Source organism: Parus major, chromosome 7 (assembly GCF_001522545.3).
Source record: "Parus major isolate Abel chromosome 7, Parus_major1.1, whole genome shotgun sequence".
In the NCBI taxonomy this organism is placed as follows: domain Eukaryota; kingdom Metazoa; phylum Chordata; class Aves; order Passeriformes; family Paridae; genus Parus; species Parus major.
In genome coordinates, this window is record NC_031776.1 from 9,845,774 (window position 1) to 9,868,297 (window position 22,524).

At 37.2% G+C, this 22,524-nt stretch overlaps 1 protein-coding gene across 4 annotated transcripts; it reads right to left on the reverse strand.

Annotated features, from left to right (window-relative positions):
* Positions 1-21,569, reverse strand: BOLL (boule homolog, RNA binding protein). Of its 4 annotated transcripts, none has more exons than XM_015634700.3 (12): positions 21,418-21,569; positions 19,374-19,517; positions 16,382-16,473; positions 14,152-14,206; positions 12,704-12,782; positions 10,059-10,225; positions 9,476-9,547; positions 8,749-8,796; positions 7,612-7,737; positions 6,140-6,214; positions 2,766-2,831; positions 1-919 (listed from the first exon to the last, which is right to left on the reverse strand). In XM_015634700.3, the coding sequence occupies exons 1-11, from the start codon at positions 21,433-21,435 to the stop codon at positions 2,814-2,816; spliced, it is 894 nt and encodes a 297-aa protein (XP_015490186.1). In that variant the 5' UTR covers positions 21,436-21,569; the 3' UTR covers positions 1-919; positions 2,766-2,813. The 4 variants fall into 4 exon arrangements, with proteins under 4 accessions (XP_015490186.1, XP_015490187.1, XP_015490188.1 ...); XM_015634701.3 differs by having other exon boundaries at positions 19,374-19,514; positions 21,418-21,566; XM_015634702.2 differs by lacking the exon at positions 21,418-21,569 and adding an exon at positions 21,176-21,259.
* Between the last annotated feature and the right edge of the window lie 955 nt (positions 21,570-22,524).

Sequence of the window (22,524 nt, forward strand, 5' to 3'; positions counted from 1 at the left end):
AATAGTATTTCATCTCAATTTCTGTTACTGCCTTATTTTCATACAGACAACAGAAAATGTCAAAGAAGCGAAGAGAAATTTTCAATGTTTTTTCTAATTCAAGTAGTCAATTCTTACCTTTTTCTATAGCTAAAAATGTACTATAAAACCAAATGCATATGAGAGAAAAATATTAGGATGAGAACAATTCATTATTAAACTAGGGGTCCAAATTTTATTTTAAAAAGTTATAACTGCAAACACTAAAATGACACACAAGTACAACACCTTATAAAAGTAGAGAATACTGACAGCAAGAAGAATTAAGCTAGACAAATTGTTTTGGAATGGAAATGAATTTCACATAGATTTAAATAACCAGATTTTATCCACAGTACAAAAATGCTGTATGTGGCAAAATGGCTTCAACTTTGTAACTAACATATCTTTAAAGTTTATGTAGCCCAGAAATTAAAGGTGACATTATCTCTTTAGTAGAAGTACGCTGGCTTTCAGTCTGGGTTAGTAACTGGAATACACACAGCAGGCTATGTTTCAGAAATCACCTTTCTGTCCTGTAACAGGATTTCTATCAAGAAAAGAAGTCCAGGGATAAAATTATTATTATTATGGTTTTATCTGACAAAACTATAAAATTCCATGTTATTAATTGACAAAAAGTGGTGGTATTTTAACTGGGAACCTATAGGAAAATGTCAGAAGTTAGGAAGAACATACCCTCCCCTGTGATAGGTATTTTAGCAAAATACACAGCTAAAAACCCAGTGTTTTACAGCATCTGTAGAAGGTAGTGTAAAATTTTATCTTCCATTCTGTAATCTTTTCTAGGATGAAACTGATGACTTCATGCATACTGAGGTTTCAGACTCACAGATGAATGATGCAGAACATTTCTTCTCACAGAATGCGACCTCAATTCCTAAAGAGAGGGAAAAATGCTGTGTTGTTTCTTCCATTCCAAAGTTGTCCCATTTACTGCATTAATAATGCTTCAATGAATAGTTACAGTCCACTATTGCATAAGCTGGACAGACTTGGTTCAAGAAGGAAAAACAGATTTTCATTATGCACCTAGGTCATGAAGCCCACAGTGGCAGGAAATACCTTCCTTTATTTACAAGCATGGAATCTTAGAATGAGTTCAGAATTCTTTTACTAAAGAAAATAACCAAGTTTTGTTCATGAATCATATAGTGTTATGAAGGTATGTCAAGTTATTAAAGCAATTGCATCCTCTTTATAATTGGCTGGGGAAAATTTCTTTTTACAAAGTGTACAGTGAAAAAAATGTTGGGTTTTTTTTTTACTTTAGCATTCTCTGTAATGTAGATTAGGGCAGTGCTTTACTATGGGTACTTACAATAATGTTTACATTAAGTTTTTAGTAGCTGATACATAAAACCTGAACTAAACAACTGAAAGTTGTTTTATTTTTAAACTGAGAGTCAATAGACTGTGCTTACATAATTTGTCAGTGGATGCCACTTGCTGCTGACAAATTATGACAAATAATGCTGATGGCAAGATGCAGAAAACACAGCTACCATTTTAGGTAATAGCACAAACAAATTTTAGAATATTTGTACTATTCTGTTTATTCTTCCAAAGATCAAATTCTCTTACAGTCCCCCTATTTCAGCTGCTCTACATCCCAAACGTGCACTGGCCATCTCTTTCACTCTTTACTTAACTATGATAGACTCAAACTGTCCTTTTTTTATAACCTTATTTCTTACCCCAGGCCTTTTCAGCACTAACTTCTTTTTTATTTCATTAAATGTAAACTTTTTGCCCTCCTTCTGACTCTGATAGTTTCCTAATACAACCAGCTGCAGTATATACAGGATATCCAACCCACTATAATCTCAAGGTATCAGTCTCTCTCCATCATCTACTAACTCCCCATCATGTTTTACACTGCTTTTCAAAACTTCCAAGGTTCCATGCTCTTTAGTTTTCGTATCAACTTTACAGGATTTCAACCCCAATATATTTTTCTTTTTCTTTTGATTAACTTCTATTAGTATAGATAGGATACAAACACATTCTTCTTTGTCTAATGAGAAAATTATCCCCAGTTTTACACTGGTAGACTTCTAATGTTTGTTTAAAAGCCACAGCTGGGGATAAATCATACAGGCACATATGCAGATGAGAAGTCACATCTTAACATATAGCAAGGCCCTGCTAAAATCAGTAAGCTGTTTGAAGGCTATCAAGTAAGAAATTGACTCAAATTTTAAGACATTGAAAACACATATTCTTCCCTAGGTGGCTCTTTTCATTAAAACCTTAGTTTTTTTAAAAAATGTAAGCAACAATAAGAGGCAGCATTTTCACAGTAAAAGCATGCTTGAGCACCTGCCAGAGTATAGCCCTATAAACACAAGCTACTGTAAATTGCACAAAATAGGGAACAAAAAGCAAAGAAGTAGTCAAAAGGGAATTAAAACAGTTTTCAGAAACAAACAAACAAAAAAATCATACATTGGAAGTATTGAAAATTTCATTCTTGTTGAAGGAAAACAATACAAACCTACATAAAATTCGGGTAGTTAAACTAAAATGATGATGGAGTTTACATATACATTACCATCCCAGGAATGAATGACACTGATTATATAGAGTTTGTTTTATGAAGAGCATTATTAGTAAGTGTCAAACTGCAGGAAGCAGGTAAGTGATGCTGCAGACTGTGTTAGATCTGAGCATGTTTCATTATTCACTAATTCATAAATAGCAAGCATTGCAATTGAACAACTGACCCAAATTCCACAACTGGCAGCTGCTAGCTGTTATGTTGATGATGGATCTCAGCCACACAGGAAGGACTGGATGTACACACAAAAAAAATAAAAAATAAAAAAAAAATTAATCAGTAAAGCTGGACTATAGTGGCACAAATGCTTTAACAGTGAACATTCCATAGCATCATCAAGTAAAGATAAATCAAAAGAACAAAACCCACTGAACTGAAACAACAGCAAACTAACAGAAAAGAAAGAAGTTTGTAAAGAGAACACAGATTGTAACAATGAGAAAACACATGCACCCCCCTGTACCTTTCCATGTTAATATTACATTAGCAAGTGGAGTTTTCAAACATCCATTTTAGAGGCAACAGACCTAACTACAGCTGGTGGTAAGTCTCTTGTCAATCATATAACTAGAAGTTTAGATTCATGTTTCTTAGACTAACATATCTATAAACAAAAGGCTTAATCTCTTTCAATTTCACTTACCTATAAAGAAAATATGCAGCAATATTTTTTGTTGTTTTAGATGGAATATCAGACAATAACATGCTGTACAAGTACAAAATAACTAAACTTTTCCCCAAATGATTACACCAGAACTCTTATAAAAGACACAATTTACATCAATCTACTTGCGTGTGTATCTACACAAACATTTACAAACACACCTATTTATACGTATTATGCACACTGAACATAAATCTTTCCTGATTACTCTTAACTGCAGAGAAAGACAGTGTGCTATGTTCAGTTAAATTTACAGAATACTCACAACCCAAAGGCCATCATGCACCATTATGATCTGAATGCAAACATCCAGGCACTACAGGACAAATGACACTTTATTGTCTGGTACTGTTGATGCCACCCAAAAACACTGCTTGACACAAACTATGGGAAAAACAGTAACTGTGACAGAGTAGAGCCATGCCTACCCCCCCAAAGGGGACACTGCAGCTCAAAAAGGTAGATAATAAGGAAAAAAAAAAGCTAAAAGCATCAAGTAAAACAACCTTGACCCACCCACTCTGTCTATGTGCCAGAACCTTTTACACCTTGCTCACTCTCCGTAGACTGCAAATTTTGTGTGCATAGCTCCTCGGTCCTCAGGGGTCTCCCTCATATACACATAAAATAAACAGCAAACATTTACCAGGCCAATGCCTCAGAACTTAAGATAACTACTTAGCAAAACCAAAACTTAATTCACAGATATTTGTCCTGGGCCTGAAATAAAATTCCAATCCTCTCAAGTTTCCACTGTTACTATAGCCCAGGTAACTTTTACTACCAGACACTATTTAACATATCCCTTTGGAAGCATCCAAACACTAATCTCCATATTAGGAGATTATATAGGATCTGAAACATACAGTAGAGGTGAGAAATCTTCTCACTTCCTAAAAAAAAAATGTTGTCACCTGGCGGCCTTTGAGAATGAATGTTCAACTTATCCATTTGTATAAATGTAAATAGCTGAAGTCACTTCCACATGCTCACAAACAGGACATTCTATTAATTGCCAAAAGAATTAAGCTTAAAGGAAATATATTCAACCTCTTTAGCAAACACATGATCACAGGGAGGGGATTAGCATTTTTGATTCAAACTTGATCTTAAATACCAAATTTGGATCTCAAAATAATTTACAGTTGGAAGTTGGAGAACGTTGTCTTTTAATTTTCATTTAGCACTATTAAAAATTTTGTACTAAAAAATAGCAGTTTGTTGATCTAATTCAATAACTACTAGTGGTTCTACTGATGGTAGAACAGAGAGAATGATGTGCTTTGAGCTGCATTTGAAATCTGTAAGAAGTCTTGGACTATCAAAAAGATCTGGATACCAGCTGTAGCATCCTACTCTCACCACCTGACTTACAGCTCCTTGGACAAAGCCCAGGAATTGCACTGGGAATACACAGTGCAGTGAAGGCAATTAGTAGATTTCCTCCAAGGTATAGTCATTACTTCAGGCACCTGCTTTCTCCTACGTGGCCACTACTTGGCAGTTTTCAAGCAGCAGATATATTTGTTGGGGTATTTTAAGAAGACTACAGTCACCAGGCAGTCGCCTTCTGCAGCTGGGGAGCAGGTGCTAATACCACAGCCATTTGCCTAACACATAGCAGAGTGCTGACAACATTTGCCTTTTTCCATCATTGATGAGAGCTCAGCCACACTGACAGACACAATACAAGCTGATCATATCCATTACCTGGGAAACATTCAAACTCCAAGTCAGTGTGTGAAAAGGTAATATGAAAATTTAAAAGGGAGAGCTATATTTTAGAACTACTAATTAATAGTAAATGAAGCTAACTAAATAAATAAAACCCAAAGAGCATTCAGCATCAAGCTGTAACAAATAAAATTATCAGAATTCAGTAAGCCTTTAGAAAGGTTTCAGTATCTGTGAATCTACTTGAGACCTGAACAGAGCAGGGTTTCAATTCTAGATAACAAGGCTTCTGAGAAAACAGGAAAGGATGAACAAGAAATACAGGGCACACTTCATGCCACGAAAACACTTGGGTTACACCTCCCTCTGCTGGAAAGAACTAGTTCATGCTGTTTTACAATAGTCTGGAAAAAACTATGAAAATTAAAATTTAAAATGTGTGGATAAGAGAGCTTATAACATGGCTTTTATTCACTTATGTTTAGTCTTCCACTTGCAGCTAAGTAGCACCTTCCACAGAAGAGTAAATGCTGTAATATCAAGTGTAATTACTGACAACTTCAGATCTCTGTCATTAGGGAAATCAGTCTTGACATTATTTCATGTATGGTATGAACAGCCTCATTAATTTAGGCAAGAGTACTTTAAACTGGAAGCCAAAAAAAATCCAACAACTTGCATCATGTGACACAGAATAATATTCATATGGCCTTCCTAAATCAGAACTACACAGGACAACACCCAGAGGTGACAGACTGGGACAGTTTTTCATTCTCTGTGTTTCAAAATCTTACCTCTCCATAACATGAGGTGCTTTATATTAAAGCCAAAGTAATGAATGTAATGTAAAGACCCAGAGAAAGAAACAAGGATTTGTAACCACCACTTCAAAGACCTGAATGAGGTTCACCATTTTCTCCCCAAGTGGTACTTATTTGTGGTTTACTTTGTAGCTCACTGTTAACTAGTCATGTTTTGACTTCTTAGTTTCCCCAAATAGCTCCAAAATAACATCTTTGTGGCTCTGTAACAAAACTTCAAGATAAGAAAAATATGTTTCTCTCCCAACATTTCCCATTTCCTTATTTCCCAATTCATTAAAGACTTTTTCATCCATTCCCTCTTGTCTTAGTGCCACTGCTTCAAGAAAGGAGACAGCAATACTGCCATGTTTGCTATAACTATCTTAGTTTGATACTCACAGCTGCAGGCATGGCTATGTGACTCTGGACATAGGGCTGGTGATGTAGTGTTTGAACTCCATGATCAGAATACAGCTAGTATTAAAAAAAAATACAAATTATTAGCACAAAAGCTTGTTTCACAATGTTTTTAACCCTCTCATATGAATTTAGAATCTGTAAAACTCCAAATTTTTGATGTTTACCTGAATTACTGACTTTTTTATAAACACGGTTTCAATATTTAAATCTATGTTTTCCCCACTGACTGGTAAAGTTCAGTAAACTTAATTTAGCTTAAATCAGTGTCACAAATCATGTTCCTTGACAGAAGTAGCAGCTTCTCTATTACAAATCCATTTCACTCAACTCTAATGGGAACAGCATTTAAATGTGTAGATTAGTACATTGAAAATTTAATTCCCAGCAGTACCAGGCTTATAAAATATTTACATACAAGTAATACAGATTATTCTTGGAATTTTACAACGTTCTTCTGAAATTTGACACACTGCTTCCCTTAACATGAATGAATTGCCTATCTGTAAACTGAGAGCACATAATATCAAAATATTTCTTAAATAATTTCATCTATTTTCTTAGTGCTCATGGATTTCACATCTCTGTACAGCTTTATATCAAAATCATGAAATAGGAAAGGTAAAATAGTACTGTTAATAAGATTATGACTATAAAGTAAATACAAGATTTATGCACTTTGAAAAAGGAAGAAAAACCCCCATAACCCAAGCCTTGTATCATTCAGTGTCTTTGTAGGGAAATTGAATTACTTCATCATGTCACAATTCTCCCCTTCAGACATCTGAAATACCAGTTTTACTAGTATTAGATGTCCTAATTTAGCATCTATTTTGGCCCATTCATGAGGAATGACTATTTGAGAAGTACCAATTAATTCCAAATTGAAAATGTGTGTAATTCAGTTTTTCTGTAGCCATTTACTATCATCTTTAATATCCAATTATGAAGAGACCAGTTGAATGATCAAGTATTTTTTGCTCACAGCTTTTTGACTCTGTATCAGTAACATTTCTAATGATTAATTGATTTTTTAAGTACAATAAAGCACTCTTAATTAACTCAGATCATCAAAATATTTAGAAACAAGCTTCTACTCATGAAAGAATTATTTCAATAAACTATTGTGGTTCAGGGATATTAAACCCAAATTCCAAAGAATGGACTCCATTTTACTTAAACATTACTTGCAAACAAAACCAATTGACAAATCCTTATATTGCTGTTTGAAATACATTTGTGACTCTCAAAAATATTTCAGAATCAAAGCATTCTCCTAGACAGGAAGAGAAATTTTAACTTGAGGACAGCTGAAATTATTTAACATCAACATAACTACCGGAGCAGTTGACCTAACTGCTCTAACATCCAGTGCTTAAAATAAAAGATTGTATTTTCCAATCACAAATAAGCATTTCAATTTTCAGTACACTTTTTTTCATTTTTAAAAATACCTCAGGAACTGCAGCTTCCATTAGGAGAGGTGGTGATATACATCCACCCTCCTGGTTAATTCCTATTGGCTGATAGAAGACTTCAGATGGTTGCAGATACAGGAGTGGGGGTGAAGAGGTAGGAGACTGAAATAAAACACATTATTCTAATAAATTTTATGATTTAAGTGGGATAAAGAGCTTATTTTACAGTCTTCTTTGCTGCATATAAATGAAAGATAAAGCTTTAAAATAAAGTGTTAAATTAATCTTTAATAACCTAAAGAAACTAAGTGAGAGGGAAACAGACAGAAAGGTCAGGTAGTAGAATAAAAAAGTCCTTCAATTTTATGTGGTTTTAAGATTTTATTTACATTTTAGAGAGAATTGCAAAATCCTAAAACTTGTAAAATTCAGACTTAAGATCACAGAAATATACTACAGTTAAATTTTTCCTTGCTACACTGTTACACTAGCAAAACAAGTTTTTTGTTTTAAAATATTTAGAGTGTCTCTGTAATTCAGCACCCTGATTTCAAAGCAGTGGATTGATCTATTAGAGTGGAACAGACTATAACTGGACAAGGCTGGCTGCTATTAAAGTAACGAGGCTGCAATGTAACAGTTCAAGCTTAAGGAACTTGGTCCCCCTTACAGGTTCAAACACTGAGCTACTCAAATGTCTAGATTTCCATATTAAGCTGCTCTTTTACAAAACAGATAAACTGTCCCCCCAAAATGAGTAAGTTAACAATATCTTTTCCTACTTCAGGGGCCTGGGTCAAATTTCACCCTGTGTGTGTCCACAAGTTTCTGCTAACTCTCTACTCCTGTGAAATATCACAGTTACTATCAGTTAATTGGGAAGTTAAAACCCATTTCTTTAATCAGACAAAATGTGGCAGTTTTTACTTGCTTCTGAAGAATTTGTTATGTAATTTGATACAAATGTTTTGCTAAAGAGAAGGGGAGGGGAAGATGTTTTCTTTACATCAGATTCGTATTTAATGTTTCAACAGATGCTATTTTATGCCTTCCATTATAGCAGTAAATGTTGTAAATACATTGCTAAAATACAGCAATTAATACTAATTCCAACCAAACTATGAACTAGGTGAAAAATTATGATAAAATGCTGCAATTATGAACTGTATTTACCTGTGGGACAGACCACTGCCACTGACTTGAAAGACACTGTGTTGGTGCCTAAAATTGAATAAGATGATGTCACTAATGTAGTGAAGAATAAATACACATAGAACACTATTATTCTCAAATCTGTAATTAATTCTCAACTAAAGAGAGGAAACACGACTTTCATTAAGCCCCAAATTATTCAGGAACGTGGTTTTGTCTATTTTCACTCAGGCTCCAACTTGACCATTTCATAAACTTCAAAAATACTTAAGTCAGATTCTCAGCAAAGGTGATGAGAGCACAAGAATCAATGAACCCAAGCCTGACCACTAAAAAATGCTGTAGCTTTAAGGGAAAAAGTCTTTTACAATGAGAAGGGTCAAGTAAAGGAAGAGGCTCTCCAGAAATGTGTGGAATCTTCATCATTAGATCTACTTAAAACAAAAATGGACAAGTACCCATGAAACCTGATCTAACCAGCCCTACTCTGAGCAGGAGTTTGGCTTAGCTGATAAGCCAGTTGTCCTGCAACACAAAAGAAAGTGTAATTTATTAAACTTTCATGTAGTTACATAAGCAAAATAAACTGTATTTTAGTAAGTCTTCAATGAAGTTAAAATGTTTCACACTATTATTATGAACAGTCTTTTTATTTCCCAAGAATAAACAGACCTGGGACACTGCTGCAAATAGTACTGCATGGCTGGAGGATTACTCATGGTCTGAAAATCAATTTTCAAACAGATACCTGATAGTGGTATGTAGGAGACTGATAAACAGGTGGAGCAACCATCACAGGTGAACTGGAAACAGATCGAGACTTCAAAAGAAAAGAAGTTACAAATCTTAATGCAGCAATTTTGTAAACTGTCACTCCTATTACACACAGCTCTGGAGCTATAATGCTGAACCATCCCCTCCCTTTTGAAAATGATTCACTAAACTTTAACCTACACTTAATGTGCTTCAAATCCAGTGTCTCTAATGGCTTACATCAAACAAAAATCTTTGGCATATTCACTTACACCCTTCTAGAAAGCACTAGGCCATCACTACCTCGATATAGTAAAAGGTATTCCTGGGGCAAGGCCCAGACTGAATATGAACTATCCTGTTCAATAGGTCACACCAAAGGAAAAGTCCTCTGTAGAAGCAAAATAAAATGAAGTGTTACTTAAAAACAAACAAACAAAACAACATAAAACCAGCCCAGTATAAGGAAGCCATCTAAACATCTAGCATAGCTGAAGAAACTGAAGCAGAAGGGACTTGAAAACACTGCAGTTATCCTGCTCCATAGAAAAGCACAAATAGAAAAATAAATTCCTTACTGGCCATGGCTGCTGAACAGGAGAGACTTCAGATGTATGAAAATAAGCCACTCCATTATGGTAAACATATGGATATCCACTGGAAGTGGTCAAGTACATTGTACCAGCTTCTGGTGATACAGCAGTAGTTGCATACATTGTACCAGTTTGTGGTGTCACAGCAGAACCTGGAATATATATTTTAAAAGTTATTTACAAGTAACTTTTCTTAGATGCGTACACCATGAAAAAAGAGAATATAATTTTTGATCTTCACAGAAAGAAAACATTCAAAGGAAAGAAAATGGAGCAGCGTGTCTAATGCCATCTCAATTCCCTCTCAAACACAATGATGAAAGCAAATGGCTACAGGATGTCTCCAGAACTAGAAGGGAAAGGCTGCAGAAGATGACATCCATATAAATAATTAAACACAATACATAATATGGGGAGATTTCTGGAGAGAAAAAAAAAAAGGGAAAATTAATTCTGTAACTGAAGCTGAATAGTAGTAACAAAATAGTAACATAGTAGAGAAAAAATCAGGAAGAACACAATATAAACAATATCACCAAATAAGTTTTAGTTTTTCATCTTGCCTTGCAAAGATAAAAGCCACCAAGGAGTGCCATTTTATGAACAGAAAGAACACTGCAGAGATCACCAGAATGCTCAGTGGAAGATCAAAAAGGGTCTCACAGACATTCAAGAGCATTCATTGATAGTAAGAGTTTGACTAATTCCTAGAAAAAGAAGACATCTGGAAACAACACAGCTGAAGTATTACCCATTGATAGGCTGTTTGTTAGGATGGTGCTAAGCACAGCTTAGGAAAACTAAAGGCTGTCTTAGACCCAGTAAAAAATCTAGAAGAGCGCTTACTGGTACCTCAGATGAGATCAACATGATCCCATGGCCAACAATCCTATCCACTAGCTACAAGGTACATTGCACAAACTTTCTGCCAGTGTTGAATTAATCTCTGGCAAAGAAAATCCTTTCCATCAAATGCAGAAAACTCACTGATGAAAAAAATACATTTTGATGCTGAGGAAAAACAAACCAAGTGGCTCTCCCAGTTACATTCAAAGCTCTTATCACAAATGATCCTATGATGACAGAAGAGCTAAAAATCGTTTTGCTTTACAGTACGAAAGACAACCACTATATACGTGTGCCATAGAGGACAGCAGTATATTGTCCAGCTCTTTAATTCTGCAAAATATAATGGAACCACAGCTCTACACTGACATTGTAAGTCCAGGTGTTCTGGCTTGATGAACCCTGATGATGATTGATGAGTGAGCTGCAGGAGGTGACTGAGCATCCTGGTGACTGAGGTACACTGAGCATGAGAGCAGAGACACTGAAACCAGGCCCTAGGATGTGTCTGAATGCCAGTATGATCTTGTATCACAGCTCTATCCCAGGCATGAGAGACAACTGGTAGTTGAACAGGTCCACAAATAAAGATCTCAAAAGAATGAAGCAGCTTTCTCCAGAAAAATTTTTTAAGATATTTGGTTTACCCCTCTGTTGCCTCATGTCTCAATTAAAACACAGAGATGTGCCCCTTTTCTATCAATATACACATTATAAGAGTCAGAGGAAGGAAGCCCCACAAGTCAGACAACCTAACTGAGAAAGTGTAAGTCAAAGATGGAAAGTAAAATGAGGCACAGCAAGAAAATGGCATGCAATCTCTTGATGATGCCTGAGCAAAGATGATACTGAATAATTTGTAAAGCGAAGAAACCATACAGTTAGAACAAGTATTGCAATTCCCCGTGGCAAATAATAACCCATACATTTACACTCAAGGGAAAAGGGCATACTTAGGCAGGCACACACCGGGAAGAGGCAAACCTCTTGTCCTCCATCAAGTGTGTCTGCACCAACAGCATTATTGTACACATGAACTACTTCTAACAGAGCATGACAAACTAAAGAAAGCTTCAGAATTAAACCAACATTCTTCTGTATTCTGGCCTCAGAACGAAGATGAGCAAAAGGATGGGTTTTTCTTAACTCTTCCAAAAGGTACCATATGACAAATAATGCAGCAAAGTCCTGAAGTACACTTCATTGTCTGCTGCACTTGAAATCTGTTTTACACCTCTGACATGCAGCCCTTACTGAAGACAACTGACAGATCTCATCTTAAAAGTTGGTGATTTATAACCTACATTTTCATAGTATCCATTCAGTATCTTAGAAAAAACAGCTAAGAAGAGAGTGGGGACTGCAACCACCCATTCCTTATGGTTTCTACCAAATAAAGCAAGACACAACAATCCAGATTTTAGTTACAGAAATAAATCAATGAATAACAATGCAACTAACCAGCAAAGCCTGCTTTATCCTGTAGAACCTGGGAGGACACACTAAATTAGATTTAAGGTTCTGCCAGACAACTTGAATTTCCATTCAGTTTGTTCCTAGATAGTTAACTGTCTCTAATAAAGTAAAATAAACAATATATTGAGAGATGAAAGAACCAAGAAACCATGAATTATTTATTTCAACACTTCCACTCACATGCATTTACTTCCACTGCAAACCATTCTGAGCACATGCCACACACAGCATTAGTGCAGAGCAGGTACATCTTGGTTAAAAACTTATATCAATATTGACAATACACAAATGCAAGTAAAAATACATACGAGCATTAGGACTTCGCACTTGCTTTCTTATTGCTGGTCCAATATTCAATTTCTTATCCTTATAGTTGAGTTTTTTAGCCTAGAATTAAAGAAAGAAGACATTATTTTCTACACTGATCTACATGTCTGAGAAGTGAAAAATAACTTAATAGCTTAGATACATTAGCACTGAGAGCAGTTACGCTGAAACCAGACCCTAGGATATGTGTCTGGAACCTGAAGAAAATCCTCAAGGTCTGTTTTTAATACTAACACATAGTTACTAGACAAAATAAAAGGAAGTTCTGGAGACATTACTCAAAATAGGACCAAAAATAAAAAAAAAAAAAAAAATCAGAGGAAGATCAGTTTCATACAAAAAAATTCAAGAATATAGAACAAAAACCCATTAATTTCGTACATAAATTGAAACCTAGAAACAGCTTAAGATGGAGAAAGACCTAGATACTATAAGAGCTTCAGATGAATATGAGATAGTAGAAATGTGCGAAGATGAGAAAGGCGATAGAATTGTAGGACATCCAAATTAAAGAACTTAGAGCAGGCAAAGTAAGAGTTCAGTAAGACTTTACATGGAACAGCCTTTCAGTTACAAAAGGTGAAAAACGGTACAAAATGGTACCATTTACAAAATGGTACTCAATATTGGTGTTTAGCTCAGAGAAATAAAGCGATTTTTAAAAAGCCAGGGCAAGAAAGCCAGTTGACTCAAGAAGTTGCTGCTTGTGTACTTTTTTAGCTCCACGTACTTCAAAGGTTTGGAATTTCCCACATTTTAACCAGCATTCTAATTGTGAGAAGGCAATTTGCCAAGTCTCAGATGCCATTTACTTGGGTTTTTTTTCTCTGCACTTTCATACCCTCAACATGAATGACTAACTCCTGACTGTCTCTGACATTCTAACCAAAATACAACAGCACAAATTAAACAAAACCAAATGAACTGAAGAGCTGACCATGTCTCAAGGGAGGCTCTACAAAGAGTGTCAAGATAGTAACATAGCTAAGAGAAGCAAAAATTAAATTACTTGAGCTTCATCACTGAAGGCTTCAAGGGAACCCAATTGTTTCTAAAAAGCATTAAATCAGGTCTGACAAACAAAGATGACAATAAATGACAGCAGCCACCTTACTAATTTTCACACAAAAATCTTGACAGCAGTGGAATGTAAAGGATAAATTTCTCCTAACTCTACATGTACTGTAGACTAAGAAAATAATAACCAATGTGAAAGTCAAAAACAGCACTATGAACTAGAACTTCCTTCCTTAGCTCCAGAATATCTCAGTATAAATCTTACCTTAGACCTCTTTAAACCATTTTATTAACTATCAGACCAAATTTAACTTCAAATGGAACTTGGCAAACACAGGACAAGATTACTGAGGCCTAGTACAAAATGAACCAATTCACTGAAGAGACAAACACCATGGGGACTATCACTTACATCTTGTAAAATCTTCTGTGCCTCTTCTTGGGTTTCAAATGTAACAAAGCCATACCTAAACAAAAATGACAGAAGCTAAGCCTCTAGATTTTGTAATTACAAACACAGTACATAATTACTTGATGTACAGTACAAGTAACATTACAAGGTACATTAATGGGTAAAAAAACCCCCCTAAAGATTGAATTAACAACTGTACTCCTAGCATCTTCCTTATTACATTCAATTATGTGGCAATATACCACCATGAATGACCATGGTAATCTTGCTACTCAGCCTATGTCCTAAATTCCTTCATTGCTCTTAAACAAAGATTTTGATCTAAACCTTTCACTTGTGGTGACCAAAGATGAAACACTAGGGATTTTTTTTAAAGTTAATATTATGCTGCAATTGATACTACAGCCCCCACCTATTTCAGCAACAGCTGTAAATGCTCCACACTGCCACAAGCACAATCCACTATTTTAAACGGAGTTCTCAGAAAAACCAGTGATGCAGCCATTATTTGTGAATTCTCTCATAATTCTTAATGAGATTAGCATTAAAAAGAGTTCCGTGGAGATCAAGGATGAAGCAATTTTCATACTTTGTGACACTTTGTGTCTTTTACCGTACCTCTTCTAACTGCTGCAATAAATCAAACTGGCTTTCCAGTCAGAATTCTTGCTTTTTCAAACCCCCTCAATTCATTCCCAGAGCAATCTTGGTGGCACTGCCAGTTCAAAGGAATTATCTGAATGTTTACAACACATACATAAGAAAACCCAAGAACCTTCTTCCCCACTCCATTAAACCTGAGTTCCTAAATATCACATATTACTGAAATCTTTGAAATGTGAAATGTGTATTTCTGTACACGTGATTTTTTTAGGGTCATGTTTCATTTCTCAGGGTCAGATTACAGAATGTACGAGCCTCTGCCCCTCCTGCCAGCAGATCAGATTTTGCAATAAAAGGTTAACATTCTTTGTGAGCATTTGTATACTAACTTAAATACAGAGGTTCAGTAAATCTGACCAGCTGTACTTTCAAATTTCATGGGCTTTTCTTGTATTGTCTTCTCTTCTCTAAACAAACCTGGAAACATTTCCAAGTTCAAAGACGACGAAGTTTTTTCCTGCTTGGGACTTCACCTACACAGACTTTTCATTCTGTAGACTGGACAATAAACTAATAGATGTAATCACAAACTTGTAAGTTTTTAAAATCATTTGTGAAGTAGAAGCAATGAAGCCTGCTTGGAGTTCAATAGAAATCCTAACAGCATGGAAAGTAATTATTATCCAACATATCTGCTGTGAGATGTATGCTGGCAATCACAACTGCATAATTATTATGGGTTATAGGAACACACACACACACTGCAGTTCTCAGATATTTCTTGGAATTTACTAAAAGAGCAAGAGGCTTGGTGACAGATCTGGGATCAAGTCCCTCATGTCATGCAAGGGCATTCTCTGTGCTAAGATCTGCAGTTCAGCACATAACTTGCTGAACTGCAGCAAGTTCAGCTCTGACAGCATTAAAACTGTCCTTACTGCTCAGGAGAGAACTTTAGAGGTGAACTCTCATGCACATTCCTTCTTGCTTCAGCGCTCTCTCCCCTCTTCTCTGGCAGTGGAATTCGGTACCTTATTTACATCACCATCCTTTGGGTTACAGCAGCAATTCTACTATGCAATCTTAATCTTTCTCCATGTTTGTTGTTATTTCTGCTACTGGTGACTTCCAGCCTCCATTTTATGTAATCATGATTTAGTATCAGACTTGTCCCCTATGCTGCTGCTCCAAAAATCTTCACACAAAAATCTGTTACTGCCATTTACTCCAGCACAATCAGGTGTATCTCAGCTCTTCCTCAACTTTAGGCTCCTTTCCACACTGGCTTTCAGTAATAGGAATAAATATATTTAATAACTAAATAAACTTGATAGGATAATCTACTTAAGTAATAGTCACTACGAAAACCCAAAGAAATGGAAACTATTGATTTTGTCCTAGCTGCACACAGCTTCATCTTATAACAATATGACTAATAAAGTTTTAGTTATGCAAATTGGAGACATTTATATAAAGATATTAAAGGACAAGAACAGATTTTTGCATACACAGAATAATAAAACATCAATAATAAAATATTATGAGCTATAAAAAATCAATCCAATTTATTATGGTTAGCTTTCTGTTGTTTTCAATTTTCACAATACACTTCTTCTACTATACCAACCCCTTTGATACTCCAGCTCTGTCATTTATTATCTTCACTTCTGTCACACTGCCATACTGAGCAAAAAACTTCTTCAGGTCATTTTCATTAGTCTAGTATAGTAAATCAAGAGGGAAAAAAAAAGGAAAAGTTGGTTTGCATGGTTATTCAATTACTTAGCTCAATGTTTACCATAGGACTACTAATGGACATACTTTGGATGAAGTTTGCTACAAATTATAACCCTGCATATCAAGACAGAAGAATGAGCAAGTATGAGCCTCAGGGCCCATTTTACTGCATTAATTATTAAGCAATAATTCTAGAAACTTCTCATTAGCAGATTTATGTAACAACTGTCTTTTTACAGTTAAGATCACTGAAGCAGGTGTACTAGATCTGAAATTTAATTTCTGTTAATTACATGCTAGAGCAGTTTACAGTATGAAAAATCACCACCATACTTTCAACTGCAACGTAGCAGAGCATACAGATATACACAGGTCACATAAACAAAAAAAAAACAACCCTAAACCACAGTGATTTAGTGGTCAAATCCATTGCATATACTGGGATCCTTCTTTCTGAAGTGGTATTAACATAAGAGTCTGCAAATAGGTACAGGTGCACTATAGGAACTCCCAACTGTAAGTAAGAAAATGTTATTTCAATGGAGAAATTAGAATGGTCTAAGTCAACTTGTAAGGATCTGCCCCCTTCCAAGCATGCAGGGAATAAAATAACTTGCTAATATAAAGGCTCACCTAAGCTTTGTGAACACTCTTCTGTCTTCTAGCAATCTTTTTTTACAATGTAAGTATATATCACACATGATGCTATAAGCACCTTGTTTGAATTTTAAGTTTTGTTCTATGTAGCCCTTAGTTAATGCTACACCTAACACTGTAAGAAGCATGGTTATGTGCATGCATCATTCATCTATACTTTTCCTTAATTTAAAGTATATCAAGTACTGTTTTACTTCTAAGTGAATGACTTTGATTATTTGTATACAATTCAGGGAATCCTCTCCAGCACATGAAAGGTTTATGTACCTCATCCAAGTCTGAAATTGATCGGTGCTCTAAGTATTACCCAAGGACATAAGGGCTTGCTACACGAGTCTATGAATTGGGAAAGAAAAAGGTTTATGTGCAGAGCATTGATGGGGAATAAGAAGGAAATGCTGTTGTAAGACCACAGTGAAATCTGCATCTGTGCAAACATGGTATTTAGAAACTTATGAGATACACATTCAGGACTTGCCTTTTCCTGCTTATGATAAGACAAATGCACTTGTTAGACTCTTTTAAGGAAGGTAAAGGCTTATCATTAGCCTATGTCAATGACACATGGCCTGCACCACTAAAGGAAGATCTCTTCAGATCAAGATGAAAATGTTCCCAACTGTCACTTCCCTTATTGAATTGCTTCTCTAAATTTGAGAGAGGTGTTTCCTCTTACAAACAGGAATCACGGCCTTGGTGATAGACAAAATGGCAAAATCATAAAAGAGCTTGTTAGAAAGCAAGTAAATTTTTGTTAATTGTCTCCCTTTTTCAGAAAAATAATGTCAATAGCTTTTGCATCACCCCAAGTTACTTAAATGAGACCTTGGCTTAAAAAAAGTACCCTGAAAAACCCCATACTTTTTGCCATGAGTTTGCCAATAGAAACCAATTCAATTCTGACACATAAACCCAATAAGGATTAGATCAGGAATTTAAGGTTGTATTTGATATAAAGAACAATACCAAACGGAAGAGCAACTAAAATGGCTAGAGTTTTCATCCCTTCTATTTCCTCTCCCCTCCACAAAAAATTTCATCCTCTTTATGATTACAAACATGCTTAAACCGCTGTTGAAAATACAGTTTAATAATAAATTTTGAAGTATCGGCAACTGAACCAAGTCAAGAGACCCTTTAAAATGAATGGCAAGTATGATAATTAATAAAAATATTGATGTTAGACAGAAAAGTATTTTAACTTTTGAAACTGCAGAGAAGGCAGAAGAGAGCAAGAGAGGTCTTTATACAGCTTCAGTAATTTGCTTACTGTTAGTGCAAAAATCTACTGTGCCACTTAATATTAAAAGTCCAAATGTACTGAAGGTCTTGTACATCTTAAAATATGAACATCTCTATTTGAATTATCTCAGCCAAATAAACTAGAAGATTCTGGAATTTCTTGCATTTGTTATGCAAAATAGTCTCAGTGAACTGACAATTCTTGCTCCTCTTCAAATGAGTCACTACTCACAAGGTCTCAGACTAGGAGGATTAAAGCAGGAAAGAGACTCTTGGTGGGAAGAAAGCAACAGCTAAGCAGACCAAGCACGTTTTGCAAAAGTCAATGGCTTAATTCATTATCTAAAGAGGGAAGAGAGAAAAAACCTTAACCTTATCACAAACGTTAAAATCAACTGAACAAGGTGAGAGTGGCCAAATGTTCACTGCTATTTAAAGATTTTAGGGAATACACAAAGGCACAAGCATTCTATGAATTAAGATCGATACTGTAAAATACCCGGAGAAGCTTACATACTTCTTTTAAAAACAAACTTGCCTTTAAGAAAATTACTTTGGCAAGGAATACACACACCTTTGTGTGAACCAGAAGTGTTATAGGAACAAAAGCCACTGACAGTTGCTCCACCGGCCATACGAAACATTGTGACAGTTTATTAAATTACACTAAATGGTATACATAAACAAAACCTTCCACATGCTTTTCTGCCATCAGCAAAGCTGATGGCAAAAACTATCTTCTTTGAAAAAAGAAAACTCTAAATAAAAGCTGTGTGTAAAGCTTCTAGCAGCTAGGTGTAGAGCCAATTCTCTAGGACAGTTATGCAAATCAAGGCTTAAAGTGTTTTTCTCTTCTGTAGGTTTGGCTATTGAAGTGGATTTACCAACTAAACAAATACACATGATTGTGTCTTTCTTTTTTCCTCTGTTGATTTCTACATGGCTACAAACTATAATTTAGCATCAAAATGAGGGAAGAATACCTTAAAATCAATTCCTCCAACAAAGACACGATTTGGAGTAACTGTTCCAAACCTTGGAGAACCGATCAGATTATTTAACCTCACCGGTGACACAGTGTTGGGACATGAAGGTAAAGATTCTGTTTGCATCTGATCAGTGGCCTGCTGATTGAAAGAAAACATTTTCAAAATCTTACACATTATTTGTCAGTAAATGAAACAACTCTCAACAGACAATACATAGAGAATTTTTTGGAAGGCACAGCAGATACTGAACATTAACCATGTATTTTTTATTCAGAATGTAGCTCAGTGTCTAAACACAAGCTTGATCTTAATTCAGTAACTTGGTGAATACACCATGGTCTGAAGTCCAATGTTAAACACTCTTCCAAATTGGACACCAATCTTGGTTCAACTGGAAAGAACCCAGCTGCATAAATTTCATGTTATGAATTCTATATCACAAAGTATCTTCTATCTACTAGACGTTATTTTAAACCTATATAGAATGGACATTTTAAACTCAAGCTGTGCTCGCACATCTACACAACTCTATTCTCTGCAACAGTCTCTGGTTCATTTTCCAAGTGCCAAGCACCTATAATTCCACCACATGAATCAATATGTTCCATACACCTCATGAGAACAGGTATTTAAGACTGGAATTTTAATTCAACACCCTCTTGGCCTACAAACATGGCACACGGCAGTCTGAACAGAAATTCCCTCTGCAGAAGACCAACCAGATTGTTCTTGCAACAGTAAAAGAACATAACACAATGGGATATCATGGAAACCACTATTTGGTGAAGCCTGCCTTTTCTAACTTCCAGCATGCTTACACTTGTGAACCATGAAACTATTTTATTGCAAACTCTTTTCAAAACAAAATAATAGTGTCTTATAAAGTCAACCCTAGCTGTGAAGATAATAGCTGGAAAGCAGCCACGTAGCATTGTCACTAACTTCTCCAATAAGATTATCTGATGCTTCTTGAGCTATCTAAGAGTTACTGCTACAAATTCTAGTAATGGGTTAATGCTATTATTGTGGATACCTTAAAGAAAATAAATCCAGCTTAGTTCACACAATTTTAGTTTTAGAGAAGATACAAGTTCTTTCCAAATGTACTAAAACACAGTCACTACAGCCCCCAAGAGAACTCATTTTTGCAGCAAAAAACTCCTGAGGGACAAAACTGGTTACATTCTGCGTCTCTCACACGGAAGACAACACTCCAACTTTACAATCATCTGACAATTGTATTCAGTAAGAAGACTTCTGGATTCAACTGTAACAATTAACAAGTGACAGCACAGCCAAAATGTAGTCCTTATCTCAAAGAGCCCAAATTGTCTTTTCTCCGTAAACACTTTAAGAGGCGATATATTTAAAAAAGCCACAAATGCAAAAGCCCCAGTGGAAGAAATAAGGAATTAAACACACCACTTATGAACTCACAACACTAAATACAGTAAATCCCAGTGAGTTTTAAGTGTTACATGTTAAAATCTCTACCATGATAACCACCTCTTTATCATCACTGTGGCAATAAGAAAACCGTATTTAAAAAGCAAAATATGTGCCATCTGCACATCATTTGCCTAAATATTTATTTCTACTGTTTTGCAAACTTTCTATCAATTTGCCTAAAAATTATGGACATATAAATTCATCAATATTTTAATGGATTACTTAGTGCATCTGGCAACTGCTCATTAGAGAATCGCTATTTTCATTTTTACACTGAACACAGCCACGGTCAGACAACCTGACTCCACGATCGCCTGGCGATTAAGCGCATTTAGCTCCCTAAACACCTCTACTTTCCACAGTCCGTGTGCTGTAAGGTTCGAGCCAGGCCCCGTTGCCCCGGCACCGTGTCCCGCACACCCGGGGTCGCCAGCGGCTTCTCCACAGCCTGAGGCCGCCACAGACAAAATGGCGGCCCCGCGCGGGCGGGCGCGAGCCGGGGCGCCCCGGCGGGACGGCCCCGCTGCCCGCCCGCCCTCCCGCCCTCCGGGGCGGCTGCCCGGCCCCGCGGCCCCGCCGGGCTCCTCACCGCGCCCTCGGGATCCATCGGTCCTCGCAGCCGCCTCGTTCCCGGCACGTTCCCGGCACGCGTCTGGCTCCTCAGCTCCGCCTCGCGCCCAGCTGACGCGCGCCAGCGGGGAGGGGCCTGCAACGGGCGGGGGAGCCTCAAACTGGCGGCGGCGCTGAACGCACGGGTCAGTGCGACGGCGCGGCCCTTCCTCGACCCCAGCGGCCCGCCGCGTTCCCTTCCCCCACACACCTCAGCCCGCCTTCCCCGGAGAAATCACCCCTTTTGGAAATCTCTCTCCCCGCAGCCCCCGAGTACTTTCACTAAAGCGCTGCGGCGGGGTGGCCGGGAGCGCTTCTGACCCGGCGCCTCCTCGCCTCAAGGCCCTGGGGCCGCCGGTCCACCCGCGCCTCCCGGAGCGGGCAGCTCGCGGCCGCTGCAGTGCCCGGAGCCCCGGCCCCTTGTGCCGATGCCCCAGCGGGTGTCGGGCGGCCTCGGCTGCTTTGCGCTCCCCCGGGGTACCGCGGGTACCGTGACACCAGCAGCCTCCGCCCAACAATAGCGGGTGGTCCTGGCTGGCTCCCCAGTGTAGTAGCTCTGAGGAGCGTGCGGGTACCACCCTTCGGAACCGTGCTTTGAAGCTCTGAGTCAGCCCAGGAACCTCCCTCCAGCAATTTCCCCATCACCTGGGGAGGCAGGAGGCAAATCCCAGCTGGGTTTTTATCTTCCCAACTAGGGCGTGAAACAGGGAGGAAAACAGGGTCACGCATTTCATCTGGCTTCTGTGGGGGAAATACGAAAATGCTCAGGGAGTCATTTACCTGTGTCACCTGGCTATACTTGATGTGGGTCAAAACACAGTTTAGACTTAACAGCTATCAATGTGAAGTAAAAGTCCTTCTTTCAACTCAAAGACTCTTCCTCAGATTGCCAAAAGACCCTTGAGTAGGCAGACTAGCTTGAGAACAGCAGTGGGTCCTAGATGAGTTTAGAGATAAAATTTGGGGTCTGCTGGAGAGAGCTAGAAAATAATACCTTGATGACCACTCCCCAAAATACTCCAGCTCAAAATATTCTTTTTCCTGCCCTTACTGAACTGGAGGAGAAGCACCAATAGTAATGCTTGTG